The following is a 27,355-nucleotide window of genomic DNA, read 5'->3' as shown; positions in this document are numbered from 1 at the left end:
AGATTCACGTCCCGGGAGAAAATAAAAAAAGAAAACCTAGAGGGAGTCTGGGCGCTGCCCCAGGCGAGCCTCACGTCAGGCAGGCCGTGCCCGCGCGCGCCGCCTGCCGGTCTGTCAGCGCCCTGCGGGCAGCGGCGGGCAGGGCGTGGCCGGCAGGGGGCGCGGTAGCCGGCACGCCTCTCGCCACCGCCCGGCGCGCTGCGCGGTGACGTCACTTGCCTGCCCCTGTGCCTGTGCTGAGGAGACCCCGCAGTGAGCTGCCAACGCCCGGCGGAGCGTCCGAGGTGAGAGCGGGGGGGGGGGGGGGGGAAGAGAGGGGCGGAGACGTGACCGGGACCCCCGGCCGAGTACCGGGACCCCGGTAACACCGACTGGCCTCTATCCCCGCCCGGTACCCACCGAAAGATCCCCGGCCTTCGCCTCGATCGGAGCGCCCGCTGTGCGGGAGCCGCCCTGCCAGGGCCGCTGTGTGTGCGGGGCCTCCCAGGCAGCCGCCTGTTGGGGGGAGGGGGGAGAGTCCGGCCTCCTCCCGGCGGGTCTCGGTGGCTGCTGACGGGCGCTGCCTTTGCGGGGCCGCGTCTGCTGGGACAGTGGGGGCGGCCGCCCCTTCTCCTACCCACCCTTCTCCTCATTCCGGCTGGCGGGCGGGCTGGACCCTCGGAGCGGCGCAGGAAGCGTTCAGGCGGCAATGGTGCAGCCTGACCGCGCTCCCTTGGCCGTGCCCGTCCCAACCCCGCCCTGGTCCCGGCCCGGCTCGGCCCGGCCCGGCCGCGGCCCTCCGCGCCCGGGGCTGTGAGAGAAGCCCTAAGGGGCTGCGGGCTGGGCGGGGTGTGCCGTGTCACAGGAGCCCTGAGCCTGTGGTGCGGGCATGGTGAGGGATTGAGCTCCAGCTATGTGCCCTGCACAGACAGCGCTCAGTCGGGAGGCTGTTCTGGACATCTGCCTCGCGAGCTGCAAGGCTGTGGGTTACCCAGGGCCGTCCCACAGCTCTTGTTCCAGTGTGATGCCCCCGGCTGCAGCTGAGGAAGGAGCTAGTTCTGCTTCCAGGGTTGATGTTGACATGTGCTTCTCAGTCTCCTTTGAAATCTCATAAAAATGTATGTAGTGCAGTGGCATAAAACCTGTCTGTGTTTTAAAGGTCGTTTTAGTCATCTGGACTTCAGTTGTTTACCTATAAGTAGGCACAACTTGCAGCTGGTGGCAGCAGTAAGAGACACTCGCAGAGCCAGCTAGCTGCAAACCAGCGCTGGAAGCCTGTGTTGAACAAAGAGCTGCAGAGTGGTCAGGATTCCTGGTGTCTTCTCTGTGTGGGTGCTGTGGCTAGGGCAGCCGGAGTAGCTTTGCTCCCGTCTTGACAGCAGCTTGAGGAAGACAAGCTCTGGCGAGGAGGGCATGTTAGATGGCAACTAGATGGTCAGAAGTGGCTTGGTCTGGCCATCTGTGCGTCTCTCTCAGCGAAGGAGGTGCTGCTTGTCTCTGTTCAGAGGATTGAGTTGCAGTACCCCGTACATCTTCTTTTTTTAATTTTTTTTTTTTTGAGGGGTCATTTAAATCCTGGGTCAAGCTGTTTGTATTACTGATTGGGATAACTCAGTAAAGCACTTACAGCTTCTCTTTTTCGGTAAACAAATTGTATTCAGCTGGCTCTATGTGGGTAAGCTCTTGTTCTGCTTTGTAAACTCTTGTTGTCGGTGTAGGGTTCTGAGGAAGATAATATAGGTGAGTGTATGTTTGAATCAGGTCTTAGACGCACATGTAAGGTTTGAATCAGTATATTGCTGACTGTAGAAATGGTTTGGTGTTTGAACTGTTCACTTGCGTCCTTCAGTAACAAAGAGGAAAAGGATTTTTAAGTCTTGGCGAGGAATAAAAAATTACCGTGGTGCAAGATAAAACATGTTTTAAGTTTGGTAACATATCCTAGGCAGAAATTCTAATCATTAGGTTTGCATACTTTGAACTTGTTTATTCATGACCTGCAACTGATGCTCTGAATTCATTAAGTGCCCTGCTTTAGAGTTGTTTGTTTGCCTGAAACTGATGGCCAGGCAGGGCTGGGGAGTTCATGATGTTTTTACAGTTTAAACAGAAAAACTCTGGAAAGTCTAGAGTGTCAGGTACCTAAAACGGAAACTGTAGATCTGCTAAAAAACCAATAGTAAACAGAAATGGAGCTACTGTGAGTCTCCCAGAGATTTCCCTCATGAGTGTGCAGTGGGCTTTCCTTGCTGTAAAGTGTGTGTGAAGCTGATGTAAAGTGCAGCATGAAGCTGACCTCTAATGTTGATGTAAAGGTTCCTTTTGGTTGAAACACAGCTGTAGTACTAAAATAAATTTCCAAGTCTTATGAGAATAGATGGCTGGACCTCTTAATGAAAACCTTTTCAGAAGTGCTCTTGCTACCATGGTGGGTCGGTGTAGCTGGGTTCCAGCTCTGCTGCTAGCTCCGGAAGACTTGGATGATAGACGAACATGCAGCACTGCAGCTGAGGTGTGGGTAACATGTTGCAGGTGAGGTGTGTTTAATTTGCTTGATGCTTAGGTGAGTGCTTACAGCTTTTAAAAGTTGTCTCTGGGCTTGTGTGTTTTATCCTGCTCGTTCCTCTGCCTGCCTTCTGTGGTCAGCCAAGCTTTCCTGCTGTTCTTTGTCTCCATCATAAATTTCAATCATAGAGCAGGAGACAGTTGGGAGGAATTGTGGGGGGTGTAGTTATCCTTGCCCTTGAGGAAAAGATTTTTTCCTGAAGAAATAATGACATCGGTTTTGCTTTAGAAGATGAAGGTGCTGTCAAATTAAATGGAAGTGAAATTGGTTTCTAGTGCTTCAGGTAGCAAGAAGCTCATTTGAACCACTTAGTCTTCATCCTTGGCTCCTCTTACACTAAATGTAGGTGTAAGCACCCTGTTTTTGGTAGTTGATACATGACAAATAAAACAACTTATTGACCAGATAAGCTTTTATGCAAAGCTTTTAAAGAAATTTAAAGTATCTTTACATTTCTGCAACCTGTCACCATTTAATCAGCTGGCTTCTTCCAAGCCCTACACTTTACACTTTATTGTACTACTATATGTATGATACTACTATATGTTACACTATACAAACTAAGGGTATATCCATCAGGAAGGATTGCCACTAGGAGTGCTAGGTAAAGGAAGCCCTTTCTCCAGAGTTCCTCCAAGGGCTGAAGCTTGGCACAAAGTTCTCCGTCCCTGAGGATGTCTGGCCACCCCAATGTAGCAGTCAGCTGCCTCTTGCAGCCCCTGGTGTGTATGTCAATGCCTGAGGTGAATGACAGGAATGGCATTAAGGCAGGTGATTCCCAGCTTGTGGTGGGGGATCCTTTAGGTTGTTTTTGGGTGGATGAGCTGGGTTTGTTTACCTGGCTCTGGGTGTGCAGAAAACTGCAAATAGTGAGAGCAAGAAGCAGAGTTTGTGTTACTGTGTAATTAATCTTTGTAATCTTCCCTTGGAGTTTCAGAGAATGACTGACCTAAAGAGGTGTAAAACTTCAAAATATTAATTGGCCTGTTTTCAGAGCAACTGCTCAGTAGAGCAGCTGTTCTTTCCTTGAGATGTGTTGATTTTTCTTCTGAACAAGTGATATTTTATAAAGAGAAAACAAAGAATTTGTTTTGCAAAAGCTTTTAAAAGCTGTTGTTCTATTTTAAGCTCTTGTTCTGCCAGTCCATTACTTTAGAATGTTGTGGTGTAATTCCTGCTGGGAGAGTTGGTTCATACACTATTTTCTTGTCTCATGAAAAACCAAAACAAAACGTTTTTTAATAAAGTAAGACAGGGGTTTCCTTGGGCCCTGCGTCTGGAGAGGGTGTGTAGGTACTGGGTCATCTTTGCCAAGTAGTCCGTGCCTATGATCAGATTTCGTGGGATCAGCATGTGTTTTCCAGCATAGCCCAAACTCTGCCAGGTGAAGGTTTTCACCAGGCTGAGGTGATATTAGAGCAAGCCTTAGGCTGCTGTGGAATGGGACCGGTATAGGCCCTGGGGCAGCCACAAAGAGTTGCCACTGCATGTGGTGCCAAACTCCCAGCAATAGCTGAGGCTGCCAGAATTGTCTTGCTTTGGAACAAGCTGGTTGGAATTGCTCAGCTCCTCTCAAGTTGAAGGATGCTGTGTTGTGTTTCTGGCCAATGATGAATGTTCTGTTTGGGGGAAATAATGACAAAAATGCTCCTACAGCTTTGGATGCAAGTTGGGAAGGCCTCTGCCACTCCATGAGCTGGATGGCTGTGTACAATAAAGAGTGGCTGGGGAACCACTGAACGCAGGGGGCTTGTGTGGGGCCTGGATCTGACAGCAGCAGTGTGTTTGAGCAGTTACCTTGAGTTCAGTGGTACTTTATGGTTTAGTGCATATGAACTATATTTCTGTTGCTGAGTCTTCCATGTCTTGGAGTGCTGTTACTTCTTTGTGAGCCTGTTGTTTATTTGCTGATGGCTAAAGAACTGCTAGTTGCCTAGCAGGCTCTTGGCCCCGAGGAGGGGGCTGCGCAGGCTTATCTTGGGCCGGGCAAAGTGGGGTGGTTCCAGCTGCTCTTGTTCTTTCTGCTGGTTAGATGAATGAAGGGCAGCTCCCCTGCTGTTGTCCTGGTGTTGGTGAGCTTCCAGATACTTTATTTTGACAGCAGTCCAGCATAGCTCAGTAACTGGGAAAAGTTGCTTTTCCAGTGTTTTTTTAACAAAGCTTCATCTCTTAAATCATCAAACAGCATGTTGGTACACCTGCTGTTCAGCTATCCCCCCTGAACACAGCACATCTTCCCAGGAACTGTCTGGTTGTGTATGTGGAGCACCTGCAGCTGTCCTGTTCCCTGAGCATAACAGGAGTGAGCAGGATCTGCTGCAGTGGTGTGCAAGGCAGAGTGCTTCTCATGGAGGAAAAACATGCCTCAAAATAGAGGAACTTCTGCCAGTGTCTTTTCTGCCACTGTTGAATGTAGTTGGCCATGGGAATGCGGGGAGAGCCATCTGGGCCTTGGTTTGATGCTGTGTCCAAACGGGAGTGTAGGTGCAGCTTGTATTTTTAAATATTACCAGTATGCAACTAGTGAAGCTAGTGAAAATAGTGTTTTTTAAGTGGTAGTAAAATATTGAACAGGATTTTGTTGCATGGTTGAGGAAAGCAGCCTCCTGTAGAGTATGAAAGTGAAGAGTAATAAGGTAAGATTAAAATACCTTTGACAGAAAAGGACTTAATGTAAGCCCACACGCTTACCAGTGCTTAATCTGGGGCAGGTTTTCCCAGTGCTGATGGCTACGTTTGACAGTGTAACCTTAACCAGAGTCATAATGGGAAAGTTGTCACATTTGATTTTTTTCTGTGGAGTTGGTGTTCAGGTGAAGGTGGTTCGTTGGAGCCTTGAAGTGGGATAGTGGGCAACGTCTGTGGTAAAGCAGGTATAGGCACAGCTGTACCACAGTATGGTGTGGCAGCAGAGCCCACTGAGTCACCCTATCTAGCTGGTCAGCTTTCTGGTTTTGAATGTAGGACTAAAATGGGATGACATGGTTTTCCTCTTCCTTTTTTGAAGTTATAAAAGTTGGAATGTGTGTTATGGTGCTGTTGATAGTTTGGGCTCAGGCTATTAAAATTACCCTGCCCAACCATCTTTACTTCCTGTCATGTGTGTTTATGTACCAGGTGGTTGTGATGAACCTTTAAAAAGATGTGCAAAGTAGCTCTCAATTCTTACAGAATTAGAAAAAGAAAGTTGCATTAAGTGTAGAAAGTATCAGCTGACCTCAAACAGTGGAGTCCCTTTCAACTCAGCGTATTCTAATCTATGATAGCTCTACGATAGTTGCATTTTGAGAAGAGATCTCTTACTGCTTCTTTGGCAATTCATAGTAACTTGTCCAGAAATGGGACCTTCAGACCTGCAGAGGTGTTGGGATATACACGCTCTATTGACTGGCAGATTAAAGTGTGCTCAAGGACCTCAGACACATGCTATATCTCCAACAGGGATTCCCATAATGATAGCAAACCTTTTGGGTTTCAAGAACAGCTGGAGCCTATGAGCTAAATCAGGGCTGTCATGGTATCAATCCAGCTCCGTTGGTGATGGTGATCCCGTGGCTCTTCCCACTGCTCGCTTTTGTGTGCCTACCAACAGGTTTGCCATGCTGACATGCAACACCTGAGACTGTTGGTGTGAGTAGGGATATGGGATGGGGCCCACCAGTGTGCTCTGTTGCTGTCAGTCTCTTCCGCCTCAGATAAAAACCCTCCCGCTGCAGATCCAGGTCTTTACCTGAATTCTTGCATTTGTCTTGACACAGCTTCTAGTGCAACTGAGCTTTTGTGGCTGTGTCTCATAATTAGACACGCATATAATGTGAAAGCTACACTGGTTTTTGGAGACAGAGTTTGTAGTTTGCAGGGAGAACTGATAGTATTTAAATTATTGTGTCTGATCTGTTGGTAACAGTTAATAAAACCCCAAAAGAATGCTTAAAGCAGGATATCTGTTTCAAGATCCTGAACTGATGGAGTACAAGATTGTATCTCAGGTCTGTCCCTTGTGCTTTTGCACCTTTTAGCTTGGTCTTCATGATTTTCCTTACTCTAGAGGAGTGCAGCTTCAGTGCTGGTTTGTAGTTCAACAACTAGTTTAAGCCTCATCTAAGAAACTAAAGACCCAGGCTGTAAGCTTGACTTGAAACCTCTGGGAACAAGCGTATTTGTGTATAGAGTTTAAGTGTCTGCAGCAGCCTAAGCTAAGCAGGATGGGCAGTTGAGCTTGGGCACCAGGTGGTTTAGAACCTAATATATTCTTTTATGTGTCATTTACCACCTTACTAGCATAGAATTGGCAGATACGTTTAGTTCTGTTGTGAAATCTCCATGAAGAAGATGATTCCTAGCAAGTTGGAAGGTGGGCTTTGGGCTGGAGGATTTGTGCAGTGTCTGTAGATGGTTGCTGCACATGTGCAAAGGAGAGTTCTTGCTGTGGTGATACTGCTCTTGAAAAGTTTTGCCTTCTGTGCCAGTTTCTTTCTGGAGTTTAGCTCTTAATCAGAGAGTGGCTTCTGTATGTGTTTTGTATCACAGGTTTGTGACAGTATCAGTGTACCAAGAGGTCCAAGGTCTTCTTCCTCTGCAGCTGAGCTCATGTAGTCCCTTCATTAGCGGCTTGGGTCTCTGCAGAGAACTGGTGTGCTGTATGCAGTGACCTTTGTCATGTAGCGTTTGTAATACAGGCATACAATACCTCCTCCATGTAATGCTGGTAGGTATCTCTGGTGAGGAAACTTAGATTGCTGTGATTGTAGCCGCCAAGTACCAGTCCTTGGTGCCCCTGATTGGAGAGATTTATCACTTTGAAAGCAAAAGTCTTAGTTTTTAATAGGGCTAGAAGAGGTGGCAGAGGGCAAGGACCTTGGAATGGATTTGATCAATCAGGGAAGAAATTACCAAGTACAAAGGAAGACTTTATTTAGAAGTGTGTGGTTTTGTAAGATATGAAAGTACTGTGGAAGGGCAAAAGTAGTTACCAGAGATCATGAGTAAAATCCTGTGAATGTTGTTCCTTTCAGTGTGGACTCCTGAGTGCTTTGAGTTGGATGAATAAATTGTTCACTGTAAAGTGACATTGGGTGGGGAAAAAACCCCTTAGTTTTCAGAAATGGCTGTTTGTGTTCTGGGATTGTGAGCAGGTGCCCAAACAGGATCTGGAAGCTGTGATGGACTGGTTAAGGTTCAAGTCATAAGCTAATGGTGTATCCCAGAGAGCACCACAAATGGGTTCTTGGTTAGTACCTTGCAGCAAGCCAAGGGAGCTGGTCTCAGTGATGAAATGGCAGCCGTTTCAGTCCTGCCTGAAGGAGGAAGTGGTGGTGATGCTGAGGCAGGAAGCGAGTTCAGGGCATGCAGACAGATCTGGCAGCACAGTTTCCTTTGGCTGGGAGAATGTACACATTTTAACCAGAAAACAAACTTCAGTAGCTTAAAAATAAGAGAAACTTTAACAAGCTTGAAGGCTTGTGGTTTCTGCTTCAGATTGCATGTACAGCAAGAGTGAAGGTGAGATCATGCAGATTCTTACCTCTGGGTGTAGTAGGGAACGCTGATTGTGTACAAAACCCCACAAAATTTCACTTAATTCTGCAGACAGTAGTACACACAGGTACTGGAACTGCAGCTACTCTTAAGTTACAGAGTTTGTGAAAACAAAGTGCTCCCATAGTACCACCATGTTCCATATGCTTACCTCGCCTTCAGGATGGGAAAGTCAGACTGCACAGGAGGTACAAGTGTGTTTGGGACAATATAGCTTGTGCTTACTTAATGGGAACTTGCCATAGGTACCGTGGATTTCTTCAGCCTCTTGTGATTGGTCAGTGTCTTGGTGGTTGAACAGGCCTGTGTGACCAAAGTGCATCATTCCAGAATTTCCTTTGCTCCAGGAAGTATTACTGACCTCCACAATGTCCCACTGAAGACTTCAGTTACTTGTTTGTTGTATTACTCACATCTCTGTTAACACTTTTGGAATTAATCCAAAATGCAGATCAGCTGTCTTCTACAAAAATGTAGAAGATCAGCTGTCTTCTGCAAAAGTGTAATTGAGCTTAAAAGCAAAATTCTGCAAAATGGGCCTGTGAAATTGACAAAGTTTACATGGCTGTGTAATCCATGCTGTGTAATTTTTGGTTACACTACAGAGAGGTTTAAGAGATTAAATCAGTGCAATGATCTGCTGCTTTTTTTTTTCTTTTTTTTTGGTAATTATTATTTATGTTTTTAAGAAGTCTTTAGAACTCCATGAACAGAACTAAGTCATATTGACCTGCATGGCATTTCCAGTCATTATCAGCTCCCCTTTCTGGGATTGGCCAGATGGCTGACAATTACATGGCTCAAAATCGACTCACTGCACTCAGACTGGGATGACTTCTGTGCTTTCCAGTCTGTTTCAATTCCCTCAGATATTTAAAACTACTTGGAGTGCTCTCTCTGCTGGGTGTTGTACATGTAGTCTTCCTTTTATTAGGTGGCAACTTCAGGGGGAAAACAAGCCCCAAAGCCTCTGTAACTTCTTTGTTTCTGTCTCCCTTGTCACTGAACCCTGGGGATGAGTTATTATCTGGTTAATCTCAAATTGGATTAAATTACTTTTAAACCACAAGTCAATGATGTATGTATCCTTAAAGCTATTCCTGTGGAAGAGTAGGTCCCCGTACAGTGAATTTAAGCTCATTAGAAGTGAGCTTCTTTCTGTGATCTGTGAGTTCTTAGAAGGGTAAAACATGAAGTAGCTCATCCAGCTAATGAAGAAAGTCTACTAATCCAAGAAAAATAATTTATTCAGTAATTCCATTTTGCTACTGCTAAGACTTTGGAGACCTATTCTGAAGACTCTAAATCTGTTTAAAACTTACTATGTTATTTCAGTATTTAAACATAAAGTTATACATCCATTAAAAATTGAGGGGATCCCTTTACATCCCTTTTTGAGATGTGCTCAGATTTGTTTTGTTCCTTTTAATATGTAATCTTAAGAGTGTCTGATTGGGGCAGGAGGGGAGCAAAATTGAACAATTTGTGTGAGAGCAGTGGTACTGGCTTGTTTCATAGAGAACTTACAGTGTTCCAGTTCAGTGGTTTTCATGGTAAATGTTGTTAATGTTGTGCTTTAGAAAGGAGGAAAAAACCAAAAAAATAAACAACCCTGCCTGGGCTTTTCCAGACTCCTGTTGTGCCATTCTGGTTCTGCTTTAGGCTCCAGACCAAGGCTTTAGGTTATTTGCCCTCTGTTTTGTCCCCACTGCCAGAAAACTGAAAGGATCAGGTCACCTAGTAGGAAAAGGTAGTGTGTGCTGCCTCACCCAGTGCTGTGGTGTTTGTGTGAGTTTTTGATGTGCACCATGCCAATGCTTCACTTCAGGAGGGAATTGGAGGTGCAGAAGGAGTGAGCAGTGCTATGGTAGATGCTCTTCAATTGCAGTGCTGGTGTTCTTTGCAAGAGTAACTGTGTGGATAAGGCTGATAGCTTACTGCCAGAGTTGGAGCTGTGGCAGAAATAACGTGAGCTGTGTGCAAGGTGTATGTGCAGCTGGTGCTGCATCAGCCCCATTCTCTGACCTGAGCCCTTGCCAGAGAATAGCAGCTTCTCTCACAGTGCCACCGTGGGGACTCGGCTGTGTCCAAGGTCAGGGAAGAAGCAAAGGCTTGCAGCACACTTGGTGACCTGAGGTGCTTTCTGATACTGTGGCTTGCTTGGTTGCCCTCTGGAGTAATGAGCTTTTAAGAGTAATACTAAACTCATGTTTTTTCTTTTTACAAGGGTAAAAGCTTGAGCTTTTCTGGTAATATTCAAAATGTGAGCTTTTCTGGTAGTACACAAAATTCGGATTTATAAAGAATCATGGATTGGTGTGTGGCAGTGAGCACAGGGAATGCTTCAGAGCCAGGATTTTATCTCTAGTATGCTTTCTGGGCTAGAGAAGGGTGGTCTGAAGCAGAGGTATAACCTGCAAATTACAGGAAAACAAGGAAATGCAAATAATTGGGGAAGTGGGTAGAAGAGAGAGGTAGAACAGGAAGGGAGGATTACAGCAGGAGGAGTTCTGGTCTGCCCAGGGGAGAGCAGGGTGGAAAGCATGCTTCTCTAAAGGGGTGGCTGTTAAGTGCTGTCATGTGAGGGGAATGTTCCTCCACTTGTGCCAACCCCGGGGTGAGCAGGGACAGCTGGAGCAGGGGTTCAAGGGACTGGCTGGGCAGTGTGACAAATTCGAGTGGAAATTGGAGAAACATATGAGAAGTGGCTGGCAAACACTGGTGTGGAGATTTGTTTTGTACTTCATTCACTAACTCAGAGGAATTCCTGGAGGCAGCAGCTTACCTGTGCTGAGGAGCCCCAGAGCTGAGTGCTTTGGGCTTTGCCCAAACCAAAAGGCAGATGGTAGGGTTGTCGTGCCTGTGTGAGTGGGGCATACTGCTGACTGTGGCTGGGGTTAGCTGGAACGCACTTGGGTTCGTTTGCTTGGCCTGAGTTTAGGCGTGTTTTCCTTTTGAAATCTCCTTAATGACCGACTCATCCCTTTCCACCTTTGCTTTGAGCATGAAGACTTTCTTAATATGGGCCTGACCTGCGCTGTTCCATTGCCAGCTTTCTGTCTGGTTGCTTTTTTTTTTGTTCTGACATGTGACTTTCTCTGGGATCAATCAGAGCTACCGCCATGGCAAGGCAGAACTGTTGGAGCATTTTGCAACTGAGGCAATATTGAATAATAGTACTTGGATATAAACAGTTGAACTGGCCTGAACACAGAAGATGTCTTTTGAAATGTAAATAATTGCTTTGTCCTTCTGCGTAAATATGTGTTTGCTACTGGGCCAAATTTCAGAGCTTTTTGTTGTACTAATGAAGGGCCTGTTGATATGTCTGCGATGCCCACCCCTCTGAATGCCCACCCCTCTGAATGCCCACCCCTCTGAATGTCCACTGTGAAACAGATCTGCATAAATCAGTGGATGCTATTGATTTTGAAATGGGGCATCAAATAGAGGACTGGTGCCAGCACCTGATGCTTACACATATCATTAATTGTCTTGTGCTTGCTGAAAGAAGATTGATAGATGACGATGGCAGTGTGAGTGCCTGATGTACCAGGTGCTGGCTGATGGCCTGCTCTGAGAATCTTTGCTGTCATTTCCTAAATCTGCTTGTGGTTTTGTCCAGGTCTTGTGGGAATGGTGGTGACTAGTATTCCCCTACAAATACTGTTCTTAGGAACTGTTGAGGATGTTTATTATGAAGGTAGCTGTCTTTGTTGAAATCTTAGAGCATCCCTGAAGAAAAGCTGGGGGTGGTATGTTTCTTTTGAGTCCCTAGCAATTTCCTTTCCTCGCTGGCGTGACAGTGTGATATACAGTATCAAATCATGTTGCTGGCTTCGACTAAAGCCTCAAAAATCTGGATTTGCACTGTACTTTATTCACATTATTGTTAGAAGGGAAATCCCCAGGAATTGACCAAATGCATAGTTCAGGAGGGATTGATTGGGGCTTTTTAATGCAGTTACCCTGATCTGCAGTTATGCAGACCTGAGAGCCATGACAGCATCCTTGCTTGGCTAAAGGATTGCTGTTCCTATGATGGTATATTTGCTGCTTGCAGCACCCCCTGGCCCCTGACAGGACTTTACAAAGACATTGCAGCAGGTCTCTGTTGCTGTAAATTAAAGTACTTTGGATGATATGATGCTGACAGTCAGTGGGAACTTTGCCACTAATTGGCTGGGATCAGGATTTCATACATCTATGTGAAGGAATGACCAGAGGCCTGGTACTCTTCCAATTAAAGTAATACATGAATGAAGGGTTACTGTGCAACATTGGAGGTAGCTAGCAAATGTTCGGAGGAGACACTGGTGATACATACTGGTTTAGTTCATGTACTAAAGTTTCTGCTGAGATAGTGTTGGAGTAGCTAGGTACCTCTGGATTTCGTGGTGTCTGAAGATCTGAATGCTGTGCTGAACTCTGAGTGCTATTAACACTTCACAGTGGGGATAAAGGTGTGTGTTAAATAACAACTTTAACCACAAGATTGTAAAACTGTACTTAGGTCTTAAAAAAGATGGGAAAAGAAGAAACTAATCATGTTTATTTCTGTGTGTACGTGTTCATTTTTAGTCCATAAACTAGTTTCAAAGCACTGGTGGTGTGTCTCATGCTGAGCTGCTCTCCAGAGGGTGCTCTCTGGGAGGCAGATGTGTTCCTGAGCAGCTCTCAAGACCAAGACCAGAGCTTACACTTCCAGTTTTCAGTGTATCTAAGGCTGGATGCTTCCATGCATTAAAAACAGAGTCTTGAAGAGCCCAAAGATGTTTTTGTCCACCTCTAGATAACTAGGCAAAAATTCTTTTGCTTGTGAATGTGAGCACCTTTGTGTGTGTGGTGGAGAGAAAGGATCTATGAGTTCATTTAGGATTCTCTTGTTTTCATATCTCAGATGTGCTGTTGGCGGTTTGGACTCCAGTTAAAGGTCACTAATAATGTGCATGACTACTTAGTGAGTATGGAAAACATCTGAATATATGTATCTCTTTTTTTTTTCTTCTAGGTTCTCTTTGGAATTGATATTCTAGTGGATTTCAGCTATGCAGACGATCAAGTGTGTAGTAGTGGGTGATGGTGCTGTTGGTAAAACCTGTCTCTTAATTTCTTATACAACAAATAAATTCCCATCAGAATATGTACCAACGGTAAGTATGAGAATAGCTTCAGTTGTTCTTTGGGCATGATGGGGTAGGGCAGAATGAGTTCCCTTTCAAACTAACCTTGGTGGCATGCATGCCCTAATACGTGGTTTTACAGCCTGCTTTCCTCTTGGAGACTGACTAATACATCATGGAAAAGTGACAATGAGTCTGATCCTTGCTGCTGCCTTCCATATAACTTGGTAGTGCTGGTCAAATCACCTGTATCTGGTCAGTTCTTGGTGCTTGACTGCTCTGCAGAATCTGTGTTCTCTTTGTGGGTGGATTCTGTGAGTTAGATTAGTAGTGCCAACAACTTGCAGACCAGTAGAGTGCAAGCAGTAGGAACACTTGCTCTCCTGGTTGTCCTCTCACTTCGTGCTACATCTTTGTTTTTAGGGAAAGCAGTGCTGGAATAGTCAGTGACCAGAGTTAACATTTTCTGAGGCTCATTTTTCCTTTGCAGCTCTGAAAGATCCAGAGATGTAGTGAACTACGGAGGGTGACTGGTCAACTTCAGCTAAATATGAGGAATGTGTTTGGATGCAGTCACATCCTTTTGTACTTCAAATGTATGCCAGTTTTATGTGTAGTCCTTGACTATGCTGAAGTAACTTTTTTGAGTTTCACAGGCTGAGTTTTCTAAAATACTGAATCCCTTGACTTATCTAAAGTTCAGGTTGAGAGCAGTTTGGCTACCTGTGAGGGATGTGCACAGTCTTCCTATTAGAAAATAGCTTTTCTGCTTAATATTGCATATGCAAGATCAGTGTACTACCACTGAGGTGGGTCAGTTTTTAGTGAGGTTGCTGCAAGAGACTTTGACAGCTCCTTTTACTAATTTTCTCTGTTGTGGACCTGAAAAGGCCATCTTCTACTAATACACAAGTTGAAGACTTTACCTAGGTATCCCAAACAAATTTGGATCTGGAAATGCATAACAGAGAACACCTGTCAGTGAAAGGGTTTGTAGACCTTTCAGACCTGTTTCAGAACAGGTCTTTATAAAAACGTCCCTCTCTTCTGGGAAAGAAGTTGCAGTAAATGTCATCACATCTTTTTGAGGATTGGCTTTGTATGCTATCCAAAATTTTTCAACTTGCCCAATATGAGGTTTGTCCTGTGTAGGACAGACTTCCACAAAATAAAAATGCTTCTCTTTAGCTGTAGATCAGGAGCTAAAGATGAAAGGACTCCCAGACCTCAGAGTGTTCAAGGTAAATGCAGTGGCCACTGTTGGGAACTTGTGGGTTGCACTGTAAGCATGGAGACTTGGAATCAGCCTCTCTCATGGGCTCTGTTACTGACTGCTAGAGAAGTGGCATTTGAAACTGTCTCGCCATTTTTCAAATTTTTCAGTGGTGTCAAGTATCCTGATGTGATGTTTGTAGGGCAGCCACATCCTGTACTGAACCTGTGGAAGGCTGTTAGTTCTGTTTAAGCTATTCATTATGGTCAAGGCAAAATTAAATTGGTCAGTGAGTGCAGCAGTGAATGTTTCTATACTTATCCTTTAAGGGAAATGATTAATGTTATAATCTTAAAATGTAAATTTTGAAAGACTTTAAGTTTGTCTGCTGTCCTGCACATGGTAGTACTGGCTGTAAATCTCTGCTAATGAGGAATGTGGAAAACCTGCTCAAAAGTTAGTTGCCAATGAAGTGTATTCAAGGTGTGCTAAGGCTTTTTTATGGTGCCTTTTAAATATCTGCCTCGTGCTTCCAGAATGTTATTTATCTCTGAACGTCATGGCTTAAGGAGCTTGCTGTTCTGGTGATATCAGAGGCCTATTCCTAATTCCATGAATAGCCTAGAGGTATATTTCAGACTCTGGAAACTGGTATGTAACCTCTGGTATTCCAGCTAATTCTTCTGGTAATAAATGAACAGAAATATGGAACAGATACTGTTGTGCTTGTGCAGTGGCCTGGCCAAAGTATGGATGGAGAGCATACCAGTTCAGTTGGCTCTGTGTTTTGTAATCCTTTCTCTTTATGGAGGATATTTCCCAGTGAATGATGAGTTTCATGCTGGTACTGCACATGGTTTGTTATGTGCGTGTTTTTGATGTTGTTGCCATTCCCAGAAAAAAAAAAAGGGCAGTGATGGGCATGTCTGTGAAAAAGGCACTGGCAATATTTGGGTTGTGACAGCTCAAGTGTGAGTCATGCCAACTGCTGCAGTGGGCTGTCTGGCACTGGCAGAAGTGGAAACTTCATTTGGGCTCTGGTTTTTAGCCTTTCTGGAACAACTGAGGATGAAATTGTCTATGAATTGTGCTATGAGAATATAGGTGCCAGGTTTGTGTAAAGGCCAGCCTTGTAAACCTGGCCTCCTTAGGGCTCTACCCCAAACAGTAGCTGTACCTTAACAAAAATACTGAAATTAAAAAATCCTATTTTGCAGGTAGGGAGCTTGAAAAAACAAATAAAAAAACCCATGAGAAAGAAGACATGCTAATTGCCCTAAAGGGGCAGGTATAGGTTGTAGCTGAACAAAAATGAGGGGATATTGTTCGGGGCTTGAGCTGCTGACCATCTTCTGACATCTGGAAGAGCAAATGCTCTGACCTTCATTACTCTCTTCATCATTCTGGTTCCTTGTTCTGTACCTAGGAACAGAGGAGTCCTCATCCTGACCTGTGTTTTGGGGTTTTGAAGCAATACAGTCACAGCATGTTCAATGTGCCCTGTGAAATACCTTCAACCCTCCCTTAGCCTCAAGGTGTTATTTGGTGCTGGACGCTTTCTTGGGTGTTCAGTAACGCAAACCCAGTGCAGTGTGTGATGGATTGGGTTGCAGGTAATGGGCACGAGTGGTGGAGTCTCTTGCAGTGCTTTAAAATCTCAAATGTGCTAATTCAAAATAGTGTGACAGGTGGGTTTCTGCTTTTGGCTGATATTTTGAGGATATACAAGTGTGCAGTGGCCGTAGTTGCTTTCTCAGTCATTGTGAGTTGTGAAAAGTTGAAAAAATTAGGGTAGTGTCTGCTCTGTCTTTAATCAGGACAGTCAGGTGGGAAGGAGACATCTGAACTCTGGGCAGTACAGCTTTGAAGTGCTGTCTCACTGCTCTTACCTCAGATTTTGGTGGATTTTTCCAAGGACCTTAGCTCTTACTATTTTAACAGATGCATGTGACCGCTTATTTTCCACGTCCCTCTCCTCTAGCTTCCATGAAAAGCCTTTGAGGTGGCTGCTGGCCTCTGTCCTGTTGGGATTTACTTGAGTTCTGAGAGCTGCTCAGGCTGCAGGTCTGTGAGAAAGCAGAACCTTCCCCATCATTGTTTGGAGATCTTTGCAACTTTGCAATTTGCAACTTGCTGCGTGGTGGGTGGGTTTTGTTTTTTTTGCAGTGGGAAGGATCTTTTGCCAAAGGTAGTTTCTGCAATACTGTCTGTTGTGGTTCTGAAGATAACATGGTTATTGGAATGAAGGATGCTGATGTCAGTGCAATGCTGAGTGGGTGGGTGTTGGAGGTGAGCTTTTGGGTAAGCCTTTTTTGCTCAGTTGTACTGTAAACCAGTTGGTGTGGGTGAAACGCTGGGTGGTGTTGGCTTTGATCTGTGCAATGGATCTGTTTTGGAGAACAGCACTGGTGGTCAGTTGCTGTTGCAGAGGCAATAGAACTTGGTATCTGGAGCCAGATTCTCCGATGAGATTGTATTTGACACAGGCTGATTTTTACCAGGTATTGCTTCCTTCAAAGATGGAGGATGAATCCCTCTTGGAAAGATGGACTCTATTGTAGAGTTCCCATGATATTCGGAAATACAGACTTCAGAGGATTTTGGTACTGTGCGATGCAGCCCCATTACTGTGTGCCCTTGAAGGGCAGGGCTGACATTACCCATTCTGTCCTTGTGGGGATGTGTTTATTCTGTCACACTAAGGTTGAAGTTTGGAATTTCTGTGGCAGCGTGGGAAACCTCTTTGCAGTAACAGGCAAACGTTGTAGGTGTTTTGCTCAGTGTTTTTTACCATGTATTATTCAGTGGTGTAGCTCATATGCCTTTGCTTTAGTATGTCATGGAAGCAGCTGGAGTACCCCTATTTCATATGGAATTATTCTGTTAATGGTATTAGTGGTAATAGCACTGTAAGCCTGATGAATCTGTTTTCCTGTACAGGTGTCTCTTGTTCAAATCAGAGGTGCTCTGGCAAGGTGGGTAGGATGATTGTTTGAGAGATGACTTATTCACATCTCCTTTAAACATGTATCTCTTTTCTTGACAGGTTTTTGATAACTATGCTGTAACAGTGATGATTGGAGGGGAGCCTTACACCCTCGGCCTCTTTGATACTGCAGGTGAGAAGCCAAGTGCTTGTGTCATTGTACCTGACCAAGATTTACTTGAGGTGATGTTGAACATGAAGACACATAATTGGATTTTTTTGGTGGAGTGTTTTTTTTTTTTTTTTTTTTTAATGGAAGGGGAAAGTCTCTCTTGATTCTTTCAAAACAGTGACTAACATTAGAACATCTTAAATGTGTCTATGTCTCGGCATTCTTAATGTGGATGAAGTCAGGGCGTGGATTTCATAAGCTCTCTCACTGTGTGCTTTTTAAAATTAAAAATCTGCTAACTTCTTGTTTAAGCTGCATCTCAGTTTCAGGCTGGAGAAATGTGCACTGATTAAACAGCTAAACAGTGCTTTGTGAGTGTGAAAAATTATCAAGAAAGGGTAGAAACTGTTTCAGCTGCTGGATACCCAGTCCCTACCTTGTAATATTACTGAAGTGATGTGGCAGCAACCGGTATTGTAAACTCTTCTTCAGAAGAGCCCTTCTAGAGACCTTAGTTCGTAAACTTTCATCTAAAATTGTCCTGATATAATTTAATCTGTTTCCACCTGTGTTGTTACGTGCATCATTAGCGCCTACTTTGATTAATAAAACAATCTTACATTTCTGGTTAAACCCTATAGCTGTCCTGTTTGGCCATCCAGGAGCCACTCTGGCAGTCACACTCCATCTCCTGAGCTGGGACTGAAGGCTGTTTGTAGTGGCAGCTCCAGAGAACCAGTGGGGCCTCGCTTGATTCAACATGCACCACATTTCACAGTCAGACAAGGTTTCCTTACTGTCTCTGCCCCAGGTTTCCCATAGATGTCTCAGACATCCAGATTCTTAAAATTTAATTGTGGTGCAAAACCAAAATAACAGCTTGAGCTAGTGCCTCTGGGGAGAGACCTGGAACAAAGCAAACTGTGGGCTTTATATCCCTCACAGCATGTGTTCAAAAGTCTGGGGGCTTCCGGCTGAAGTCCTCAGCTCCTGCTGTGTCTCTGAATGTCCATCAGCTGGCTGTGCCGCTGGTCCCCGGGCCCTTTGTTGTGCAAAGGGTCAGTGCCAGCTTACCCGGGTCTCTCGGGCACCCGGAGTTCAACCTGAAACTGTACCCTGAGCTGTCTGTACCTAATGTATTCTTCAGCATGGCTTCACGTAGGTCTCCGTGTTCTCTTCCCAAATGTGATTCATGTCCTGATATTGCAGGCTCCCTAGTTGATGGATAAGGAGTTAGGTGGAGAAGAGAGACTCCTTCCTGACATGTTGTGTGTGCTGCTGTAGGGACTTTGATGGGTCTCAGTTGTAGCATTGCACAGTCCCTTTGTGGGTAGAAGTTATGTTGTCTGCCTGTTTTCCTGCTGAGGGCTCAGACCTTTGAGAAGTGTTGTGTGTAGTTACGCACATTCATGTGCTATCAACATGAGCAGTGATCCAGCTAGTAATTCTGAGAAGTTACCGACAGATTTTTGTGCATGTAGGTGTCGCTGTGCACTTGTGAATGTAAAGGCTTTCTTTCAAGAGCTGGACTACCCAAAACACAGCCCATGCTGGGACTTTGGTTTTAGGGGAATACTGGGTGGCCTGGTCACAGTCATGTGTACCAGCAGCGTTCTTCTCCTGATGCCTGGAGACGCTTCACTGAATGCTCACAGCTAAGTCAGAACATTCTTGTGAATAAAACTGTTTTTTTCTCCCCTCCAAACACCAGCATTTTTTTTGCAGGGTAATGAAATTTGATGGCATAATACTTGTCATGAATGGACTAGGTGCAGAGGACCTCATCTATGACTGGATCCATGTTCTGCAACTTTTCTTTATAACTGAGGAGAGTGTTACACAGTCTGAGGTTGTTTGATCTTAAAATGTATTGGAGACTTCCCAGCTCTCCTGTGACTTTCAGCAGCTCATTGTTACATAGCAACTGAATGAATTCTGGATTTGAAACCTAGATTTTTCAAGTGTTTGAGTTCACCGTATGCTTGGCTCTTTGCTTAAGAGTTAGGATTAATCACAGCAATGCTGTTATTGTGCTGAAATGTGCATTCTGACTCCCTGTAAAGGGCAGGATTTTGTTGTCTAGGTCTAATGCTGTGTTGCTTTTCTCCTCTCTAGGTCAGGAAGACTATGATAGATTACGACCCCTCAGCTATCCACAGACAGATGTATTTCTGGTCTGTTTTTCAGTGGTCTCTCCTTCCTCATTTGAAAATGTGAAAGAAAAGGTTGGTTGAACTCTGCCTGAAAGGGAAGCTGCTGAAGTATGTGAGGAGTTATCTTGAGTGGTTAATAACAAATGCATTGTTTTTTCTGTCTTTAGTGGGTACCTGAAATTACTCACCACTGTCCAAAGACTCCTTTCCTGCTTGTTGGAACCCAGATTGATTTAAGAGATGATCCTTCAACAATTGAGAAACTTGCCAAGAACAAGCAGAAGCCCATAACTCCAGAGACTGCTGAAAAGCTGGCCCGGGACCTGAAGGCTGTAAAATACGTGGAATGCTCTGCACTTACGCAGGTAGGGGTTGGTCTTTGACCATTTTTGCTTGCTTATATTTCATACGTTTTTCAACTCCAGGGAAAAAGAGTTCAATTTGGACGTGAAAGGGTATAAGCTCTGTTTCTGCTGTTTACACTGTAGCTTTCTCTTTGTCATGTTGTTCTAGAGCACAGGGAGTTGGCAGTGGTGCAAAGAAAATAGGCCTGTGTGGATTAGGCCTAGTGTAGAGGGGTGATGGAGGAGGATGTGCTTACTGTGTTTGCTTCTGTGCTGGAGAAACATAACTGTTGAAAACTTAGAAGGTACATTACAGACAATAATTGGGTTGGGACACAGAGTGCAGCTCACTGCTGAAGAGAGCAGGCAAAGGAAAAAGAAAAAGCCTCACAAAAGTTGATGCTGATGTTTGTAAGACTGGAAACCTTCATAGTTGAGAGCTGCCTTCTCTTCCTGTGCAGCTGGTGGTGAGCTGTTTCCTGTGTCCTTCCTTCAGATGGAAGTTCTGTTGAAACAGAAAATAACAAATAGTTCTTAAGGCAGTTCTCACGTCATGTTTAGAACTTGTGAATGTGAGTCTAAAGCCAACTAAAGTAGCTTATTTGAGGGCAAGAAACTCAGTTATCTGTTCCCTTTCAGTTAGGAATACTAGAGTGGGAGCCATTTTCTGGCTAGCTGGCCTCTTGCCTTGACTTTTGATGGCCTGGGAGCTTAATCCTAGGTTTCTACTCTTGCAGAATTGACTGCAGCTCTTTTAACAACTTCTTAATACTGGTCTGTAAAGAATTTGTTCCTGCCTGATATGCATGGAACCAGGGGTGCACAGTACCGAAGTCCCTCACTCTTTCCAGTTACATTGAGCATTCATCTCCTTGGGCGCAAAACTTCATTGCCAAACTTCACAAAGCCTGAAGTTCTACTTATCTTGCCCCTTTTGCCCACACTGCATGTTGACTCTTCCATTTAAGATCCTGAGGCTTTTTTTGTAACAATGATTTGCCTGGGTGTTTCCTGGGAAGTAAGTGGCTTTGCTGCAGTTCCGCAGGACACTGGCACTGGAGGTGGTGTGGTGAGGCATGCTGCTGTTCATCCTGGGAATCCCTGATGTAAAGGTGGTCTTGGCTGTGCTTTCTTACTGCTCATAGGAAAGCTAAGGGTTATTTATTCTTGAGCTATAATTTTCTTGGATCTGTTCAGCCCCAAAATACCATTTTAGGTGGTGTCTGGCACAGCCTGAATGCTGATGCTAACTAGGCTGTAGAGCCACCTAGTTGGGTAAATACCTGCCAGGGCCTTTGTCCTATACTGCTCACTGAGACTCTTTCATCTGTAGCTTTAGACTTGCCTTGTTTAGTATGCACAAATTGCATGGAATCACTTAGAATTACCAGAGCAAAAGTGGATATGATAAAAAATGTCAGTGTTTATCCATTCTTTCTATTTCCAAATAGACTAATCTGTATCTGTTGCAGTGAACAACTTTATGCAGTAAAAAGCTCAGCCTGAAATTCTTCCAGAGCATTAGTACTTGTATACCCATTGATGATTTTAGGAGTCAGGAGTGACCTAGAAGGAGAGTTCAGAAGCGTTCTCACCTGGACACCTAGTTGGTTTGCATCTGCTCCATTCTTCACCCTTCATTTGTTGTTGACTTAAAAAACACTTTCTTCCTGGATCTGTCATCAGTAGCTGGTGGACAGCAGCATAACTGATCTGCAAAGGGTTGTGTGGAGCTCCTTCAGTGATCTCACTGGCAGCTTGCCGAACACAGAAGCCAGCTGCTTCCCTGGCTCGGAGGGTTGTTTTTCTACCTGCAAGGCAGTGCTATAGTAGCTGATTTCAGCTGAAGTGAGATTCATTCTCTCTTTGCCTTGGATGCTGTCTGTGCTGTTCACCTCAGAAGTCCAGGATGGTTTTTTCTTTCCAACTAATTTACAATGACTTTGTAATGATGTCAAATGACTTTGATGCCACAATAGCAAGTTATCATAGAATCACAGAGCTATTATTTGTTTTTGTACTATGAGAGTCACGAGGCTGAGTTTCTGAGTTTTTTCTGTAAAGACAGAGTATCTTCTCCCCAAGTTTGGATAACTGCTCTATTGGAGGGCCAGTTTTATCCCCCTTTCCTCAGGCTGTGGAATCTGTTTTTGTGATGAAGGCATTTCCAATGTCTGCCTCCAACCTTTCTCCACAAAATAAGGCCAAGTGCCACTGTGATAAGTAGGTAAGGCTGTGCTGTTAGGAAAGAGTGACTGACAGATTGCAACTACAGTGATTGTTCTTTCTGTTACTCTGGGGTACAAGTATCTGAGTGGACTTTCTGAAGCCCAATCCTAATACCTAACACCAGAGTGAATGCTGAATTTGGCTTCTTTCCTTCCCCCCCCCCAGTTGTAGGTTGGCAGTTTTGACACGGATTTATAAAGTGTCTTAAGCTGTCCATAAAGAGAGGGAGTAAAGAAAGTCTGATCTCATCCTGTTCCCAGTGTAACACAAAAGTCATGACTTTAACAGGCCTGTGTAGCTGTGGTATTGAACACAGTTCCCTTCATGTTGTTACTCTTGATCATCCAAGCCTTTAACCCTGGTCCATTTTCACAATGGTTTTGTCACAGTGCTTTTTTTCTATCCTCTTCCCTTTTTTGCTAGGTCCTTCAAAACAAATCCCAAGTTCCGCATTCCTGAACAAATTTGTCCCACGCAATAGGAAAATAAAAGAGGAGTCCCTGAATAGGAGAATTGAAGTAAAATTGTTTTCTTGACTCTTGCCGTGCCTGAGTTCTTAATCTGTCTAACACTACATAATTGATTATGTTACAGCTTTATTCTCACAGAGAAAGGAAATCTAATTAGTACTCAGACTTCAGAGGCATTATTTATCTGAAGTCTTTAGCTCTTTTGTCAGCCTGAGTTGCAACTCATTGAAAGGATATACAGAATGCACAGAACGTACATTGTAGTTTCCTTAAACTATTGTTCTTTCAAGTATAATTTTGCATGTAATGTGATGGCCTTAAATGCTTCCAGATAGCACTGGCTTAGATGTCTCCCATGTATGTGCTTCAGTAAAACAAGATTAAAGACTTTTTAAGAGGGATATATCCAGTATAACCTGTAAGGGAGAAACCAGTTATATTTGAATGAGCTTAAAAGATGTCTAAATTTTGTACACACTGCAGTTGTTCACAGGATATAATTGAAGCTTTTGTGTTTGCCATTAGCTGTCATAAAGTAGTTTTCTTGAATTTATGAAGGGTGCACTCATGACAGTAGATTTAGGCGAGTCCAGTTGGCCTAAACTGAGCCAGGTTTCACTTTTGGTGTGGTGTGTAACTTGGCAGAGTTGGGTGGGTAACACCCTGCGCTATTCCTGTTGTGCTTACAGTGAACGCAGCTCATACTTCGTGCTCTGGTGTAACCCCAGTGGAGTCCTGCAGCAGTGTGACTGCTTGTCTGGTGTTGGATTCCAGTTGTTCCACTCCTAATGCTGTTCCTGTCTTTCTGTGGTTACACTTGCTTTGGAAACTAAACTGAATAACTGAAATGCACTATTTCCCTGCTGGCTCCCAGTGTCAGAGTAGCACTGGTAAGGTATGGCATCACTTCTAAAGACTGAGAGTTAGTGGCTGCCAGTGATGATGGCTTACCAGGGAGGTCCTGCTTCCATCCCAGCTTTTCCAGCCATTTGGAGACCTTCAGTTATTCAGGGGCTGAATTCACAAAGCAGAGGAGTTTGGAGCCTTTGCTCTGGACCAGCTGCCACCTGGGGAGTTGGGAGCAGTAGTCTGTGCATCCGAGGTGCTCCCTTATCCAGCACTGGGTGATTACAAAAGGTTTAACTGACCTTTTGGGTCCCTGTGGTGGGGCAAGCTGACATCTGCTTGATTTATTCCCCTGTAAACTCCCTCAGTGTATGTACAGCAGTGGAGTGGAAACCACGTTATGTGTGGCCCCCACCTCCATATTCTTGCTGTGTTTGTGACTCTGCCCTTCTGAGTGTTGATTTTGTCTGACTTGGCCTGTCACATGTTCTGTCTGTCTCTGTCATTGACTTCTGGGTCATATAAATGAGATTTCCTCCTGGGATCTACTTTGTTTTTTTGCAAAGTAAATCTGTTTACTGCCTCTGTGAATTCAGCCTGCTCCTGAATGCTCTTTGTATCTGCTTGTTTTTCTCTAATCCTCTAACCTGGCTGCTGTTTTTTCTCCTCCCCTCTGTCTTGTAGAGAGGTCTGAAGAATGTGTTTGATGAGGCTATCCTAGCTGCCCTCGAGCCTCCGGAAACTCAGCCCAAAAGGAAGTGCTGTATATTCTAAACTTTCTTCTTCCCCTCTTGCTGCTGCTTCCTCTGTCCCACTACTATAGAAACCTGGTTAAAAATGAATCAAACCACCTTGATTGAAAGCTGGTGTGCCTGCTTGCCATCTTAGAGCAACCTCTGTATTAGCTCTTGGACTGAAAACAGTACTTGAGATCTTTAGTAAAACGTGACTGTGGAATGTGAACTGGACTCGCTTAAACTCCCTGCTGCTTGGGTTGCCAGGCATGTCTAGCTTTATAATTCAGGCTGTTGGGGGAAAGAATTTGGTTACATCATTATTTAAAGAAAGATCAAAAAAATAAGAGATTATGTTTGATCTTGCTGAATCCAGCTGGAAGAAACAATGCGTGTGTTTTGAATTTCTACTCGTGACTCTTAACTGTATTTGCATGACAAAAGTACCTGAACTGGTGATCTGCACATGATGCTGTAACGTGAAGGGTTTTCTGGTTCTCTTGTGTGCAGTGAGATGTTTTCTGTTGCTGTTGCTTTGGCTGTCTGTGCTATAGTGAAGTATCTGTCAGTCCTTGGGGGGAAGGAAATACTGATGTACTTGATACTGTGTTATGAACTGTTAAAATTCTCGCTTTCACTAACATGGTAGAGCTCTTCATTTCAAAAATAGATCCTTTAAGCCTGTTACTGTAAGATGTAAAGCTGCTGCTTACTATCGTGCTTCTGATTTTTATTGTTTTAAGGAAAAACATCAATTGTAGCTTGTCTTTAAATTTTGAAATTAAAAATTGCAGTTGTTTGTATAAATGACTGATGAAGCTTTATTCAAGTTGCATCTCCTGGCTCCAGTTTAATCCTTAATAGAGTCTATGGTTCTGCTATGTACTCCTCCCAGCTTGACTTCTCTGCTACCATGGCAGCTTCTGGGCTCTGCCTGGCTGCTTCTAACCCTGGGGTGTTCAGGGCTGGATGCCTGACCAGAGCATATACTGGACCAGGTTATCATTGCATGCTTGCTATGTCTCTCCTCCCATGACCCATGGGTTTCTTGTCCCAGGTGTGCACCAGGTTGAGCTCTTCCATCTGAATGCAGCACTTTCTCCTTTGTCATTAGCATGTAAAATGTGTGAGTAGCCAGTTAATCATAAAAATTGCCTTAAGGAAATTACTTTGGTATGTGTGTTTTGCTTCTCGTGAAGGACACTGGTTTGCTCTGAGGATTAGTTTTCTTGTTCTGAAAATGAGATGCAGTGCTTGGGAGCTGCTAAGAGCACTGGTACGGAGCCTCTCTGGGCAGGCAGACTTTGTGGATGGCAAACCTCCATCTGTCCTTAGAGGGGTGTGGCTGCCATTTGGCTTTCTGGGGTTTTGTTTGTGTGAAAACTCAAAAATGAGACTGCCCCTTTCTCTCTTTGCCCCTTTTCAGAAAGGCCTAAAGAATGTATTTGACGAAGCGATATTGGCTGCCCTGGAGCCCCCGGAGCCGAAGAAGACTCGCAGGTGTGTGCTGCTATGAACGACCCTCCACAGCCCCTTCTGCAAAGCTGGCGTTTGATGTCATACTAAAAGCAATGTTGAAATCAGACTAAAGATACAAATTTTAAAATTTGTTTTTGCAATAATGACAAATGCCCTGCACTCCCATCTCCCCAACATGATCCCTGTGTGAGATGAGAATGTTAGTGTTTATTCCCCAGTGCCCCCTCAATTCAGTTAAACTAGTTAATTTTGAGTAATTATGTATTATCAGAAAACACTGATCTTTACTAGTTTATTTTGTTTATTGTTTCTAATTTTTTTTTTGTTTAACATCAAGGCATGCTCAGTGACTTTTTCTGTAACAGACTAATTTTAGGCTGTTTTACTGAAGCCTTGCCCCTTACGCTGGTGTGGCAAGACTTGGTTCTGGTTTCTAGACCTTGTAGGGCTGTTCTGCAGCCAGCCAGCAGCCTGAGTATGAGCAGACTTTAGACAGGGAAGTAAAATGTCCCAAGCTGGTGCTCCTCTAAGAAGGATTGTAGAAAATACATCTTCTCTGAAGTTGCCTTGTATCTTTTTCCCCTCGCTTTTTAACTGTGCAGGTCGTAAATTTCTACCCCATCCTCTAAGTTATGAAGCCTTAGGAATAGGAGAATAATTTTCTCTGGATGCACCATCGGACTTGAAACTTACTTGCCAGTCTCTCCCTTAATCTTTGCCATCATAAGCTTTTGGCTCATATTGAAGAAATAACTGCACCTTTGGAAACATGCCTAGCTGGGTCAGTTGGCTTTTAACAAATCTACCTTCTGCCAGTCCTTAATTATTAGAGAAACACTTATAGTGACCAGCGCATACACTGCTGTTTGGACACCCTGAAGAGACCCAGGATATGCTGCAATTGGTTTTGGAGCTGGCTCTGATGGTGCATCTCTTGCTGGATGGCTTGGCATCTGTCTGGGAGGGGTGGAAAGATAGACCTGTGTCAGTCGAAAGGAAGTGCAGGGAGGGGCTTCTGGTGTTTGGTGTGGCACCATATCGGGACCAGTTGAGGGAACCCCTTTTTCTGCATTTTGCTTATGAGTAACCTTGAAGCTGTAAGAGGGGTCCAATCCCTGAGGATCATGTGCAGGGTCTCTACATAGACCAACTGCAGTATTGTAAGGATTTTACCAAAAATATATTTTGGTTTGCAAATTCAAAATTTTTTAAGACTTAGGGAATCTTTTCCATCTTCCAAAATTTCAAGTTCTTGTAGACTCATTAGTGTTGAACCAATGCTTTTTCATGTCTAAGTTCTTTGTATATGCATTCTTTTCAGATGTATTAAACATAAAGTGTCTTCACAAGCCTGTCTGAGGGTAGTTATTTCCTTTTGCCTTTCTCCTGAGTGTGAAGGACTTGTAAATATGACTTTTATCCCTTGTGAGTCCCACTCTTCTCCTTGTGGGCTATCTCGGGTCTTTCCGTAATGTTTAATCCTTGTCAGTCTGCTTCTGGCCTCAGTCTTGTCAAAATTGCTCTGATCTTTCATGCAACATCTTTTCTTTCAGACTGTTATGAAGAGAGGGTTCGGTAATTCT

General features: G+C 44.2%; 1 protein-coding gene across 3 annotated transcripts; it reads left to right on the top strand.

Moving 5' to 3' along the window:
- Nucleotides 1-146: 146 nt before the first annotated feature.
- On the top strand, nt 147-27,121 carry CDC42 (cell division cycle 42). 3 transcript variants are annotated; one of them, XM_085080313.1, is made up of 6 exons: nt 147-284; nt 13,095-13,236; nt 17,466-17,538; nt 19,633-19,742; nt 19,838-20,035; nt 24,244-25,100. In XM_085080313.1, exons 2-6 carry the CDS (start codon nt 13,132-13,134, stop codon nt 24,331-24,333), a joined length of 576 nt encoding a protein of 191 aa, XP_084936439.1. In that variant the 5' UTR covers nt 147-284; nt 13,095-13,131; the 3' UTR covers nt 24,334-25,100. The 3 variants fall into 3 exon arrangements, with proteins under 3 accessions (XP_084936439.1, XP_084936437.1, XP_084936438.1); XM_085080311.1 differs by lacking the exon at nt 24,244-25,100 and adding an exon at nt 25,720-27,121 and having other exon boundaries at nt 148-284; XM_085080312.1 differs by lacking the exons at nt 147-284; nt 24,244-25,100 and adding exons at nt 1,028-1,048; nt 25,720-27,121.
- The last annotated feature ends 234 nt before the right edge of the window (nt 27,122-27,355 follow it).

The sequence above is a fragment of the Lichenostomus cassidix genome, chromosome 21 (genome assembly GCF_008360975.1).
Source record: "Lichenostomus cassidix isolate B80296 chromosome 21, HeHo_3.0, whole genome shotgun sequence".
Classification (NCBI taxonomy): Eukaryota; Metazoa; Chordata; class Aves; order Passeriformes; family Meliphagidae; genus Lichenostomus; species Lichenostomus cassidix.
Note: the sequence above shows the minus strand (reverse complement) of the source record. Positions and strands in the feature narration are given on the sequence as shown.

Excerpts from the sequence above, each read along its gene's own strand:
- CDC42 (XM_085080311.1), top strand. The coding sequence starts at position 13,132 with ATGCAGACGATCAAGTGTGTAGTAGTGGGTGATGGTGCTGTTGGTAAA. Across the intron at positions 17,539-19,632 it reads CGGCCTCTTTGATACTGCAG|GTCAGGAAGACTATGATAGA; the intron begins GTGAGAAGCCAA and ends TCTCCTCTCTAG. Across the intron at positions 20,036-25,719 it reads AATGCTCTGCACTTACGCAG|AAAGGCCTAAAGAATGTATT; the intron begins GTAGGGGTTGGT and ends GCCCCTTTTCAG.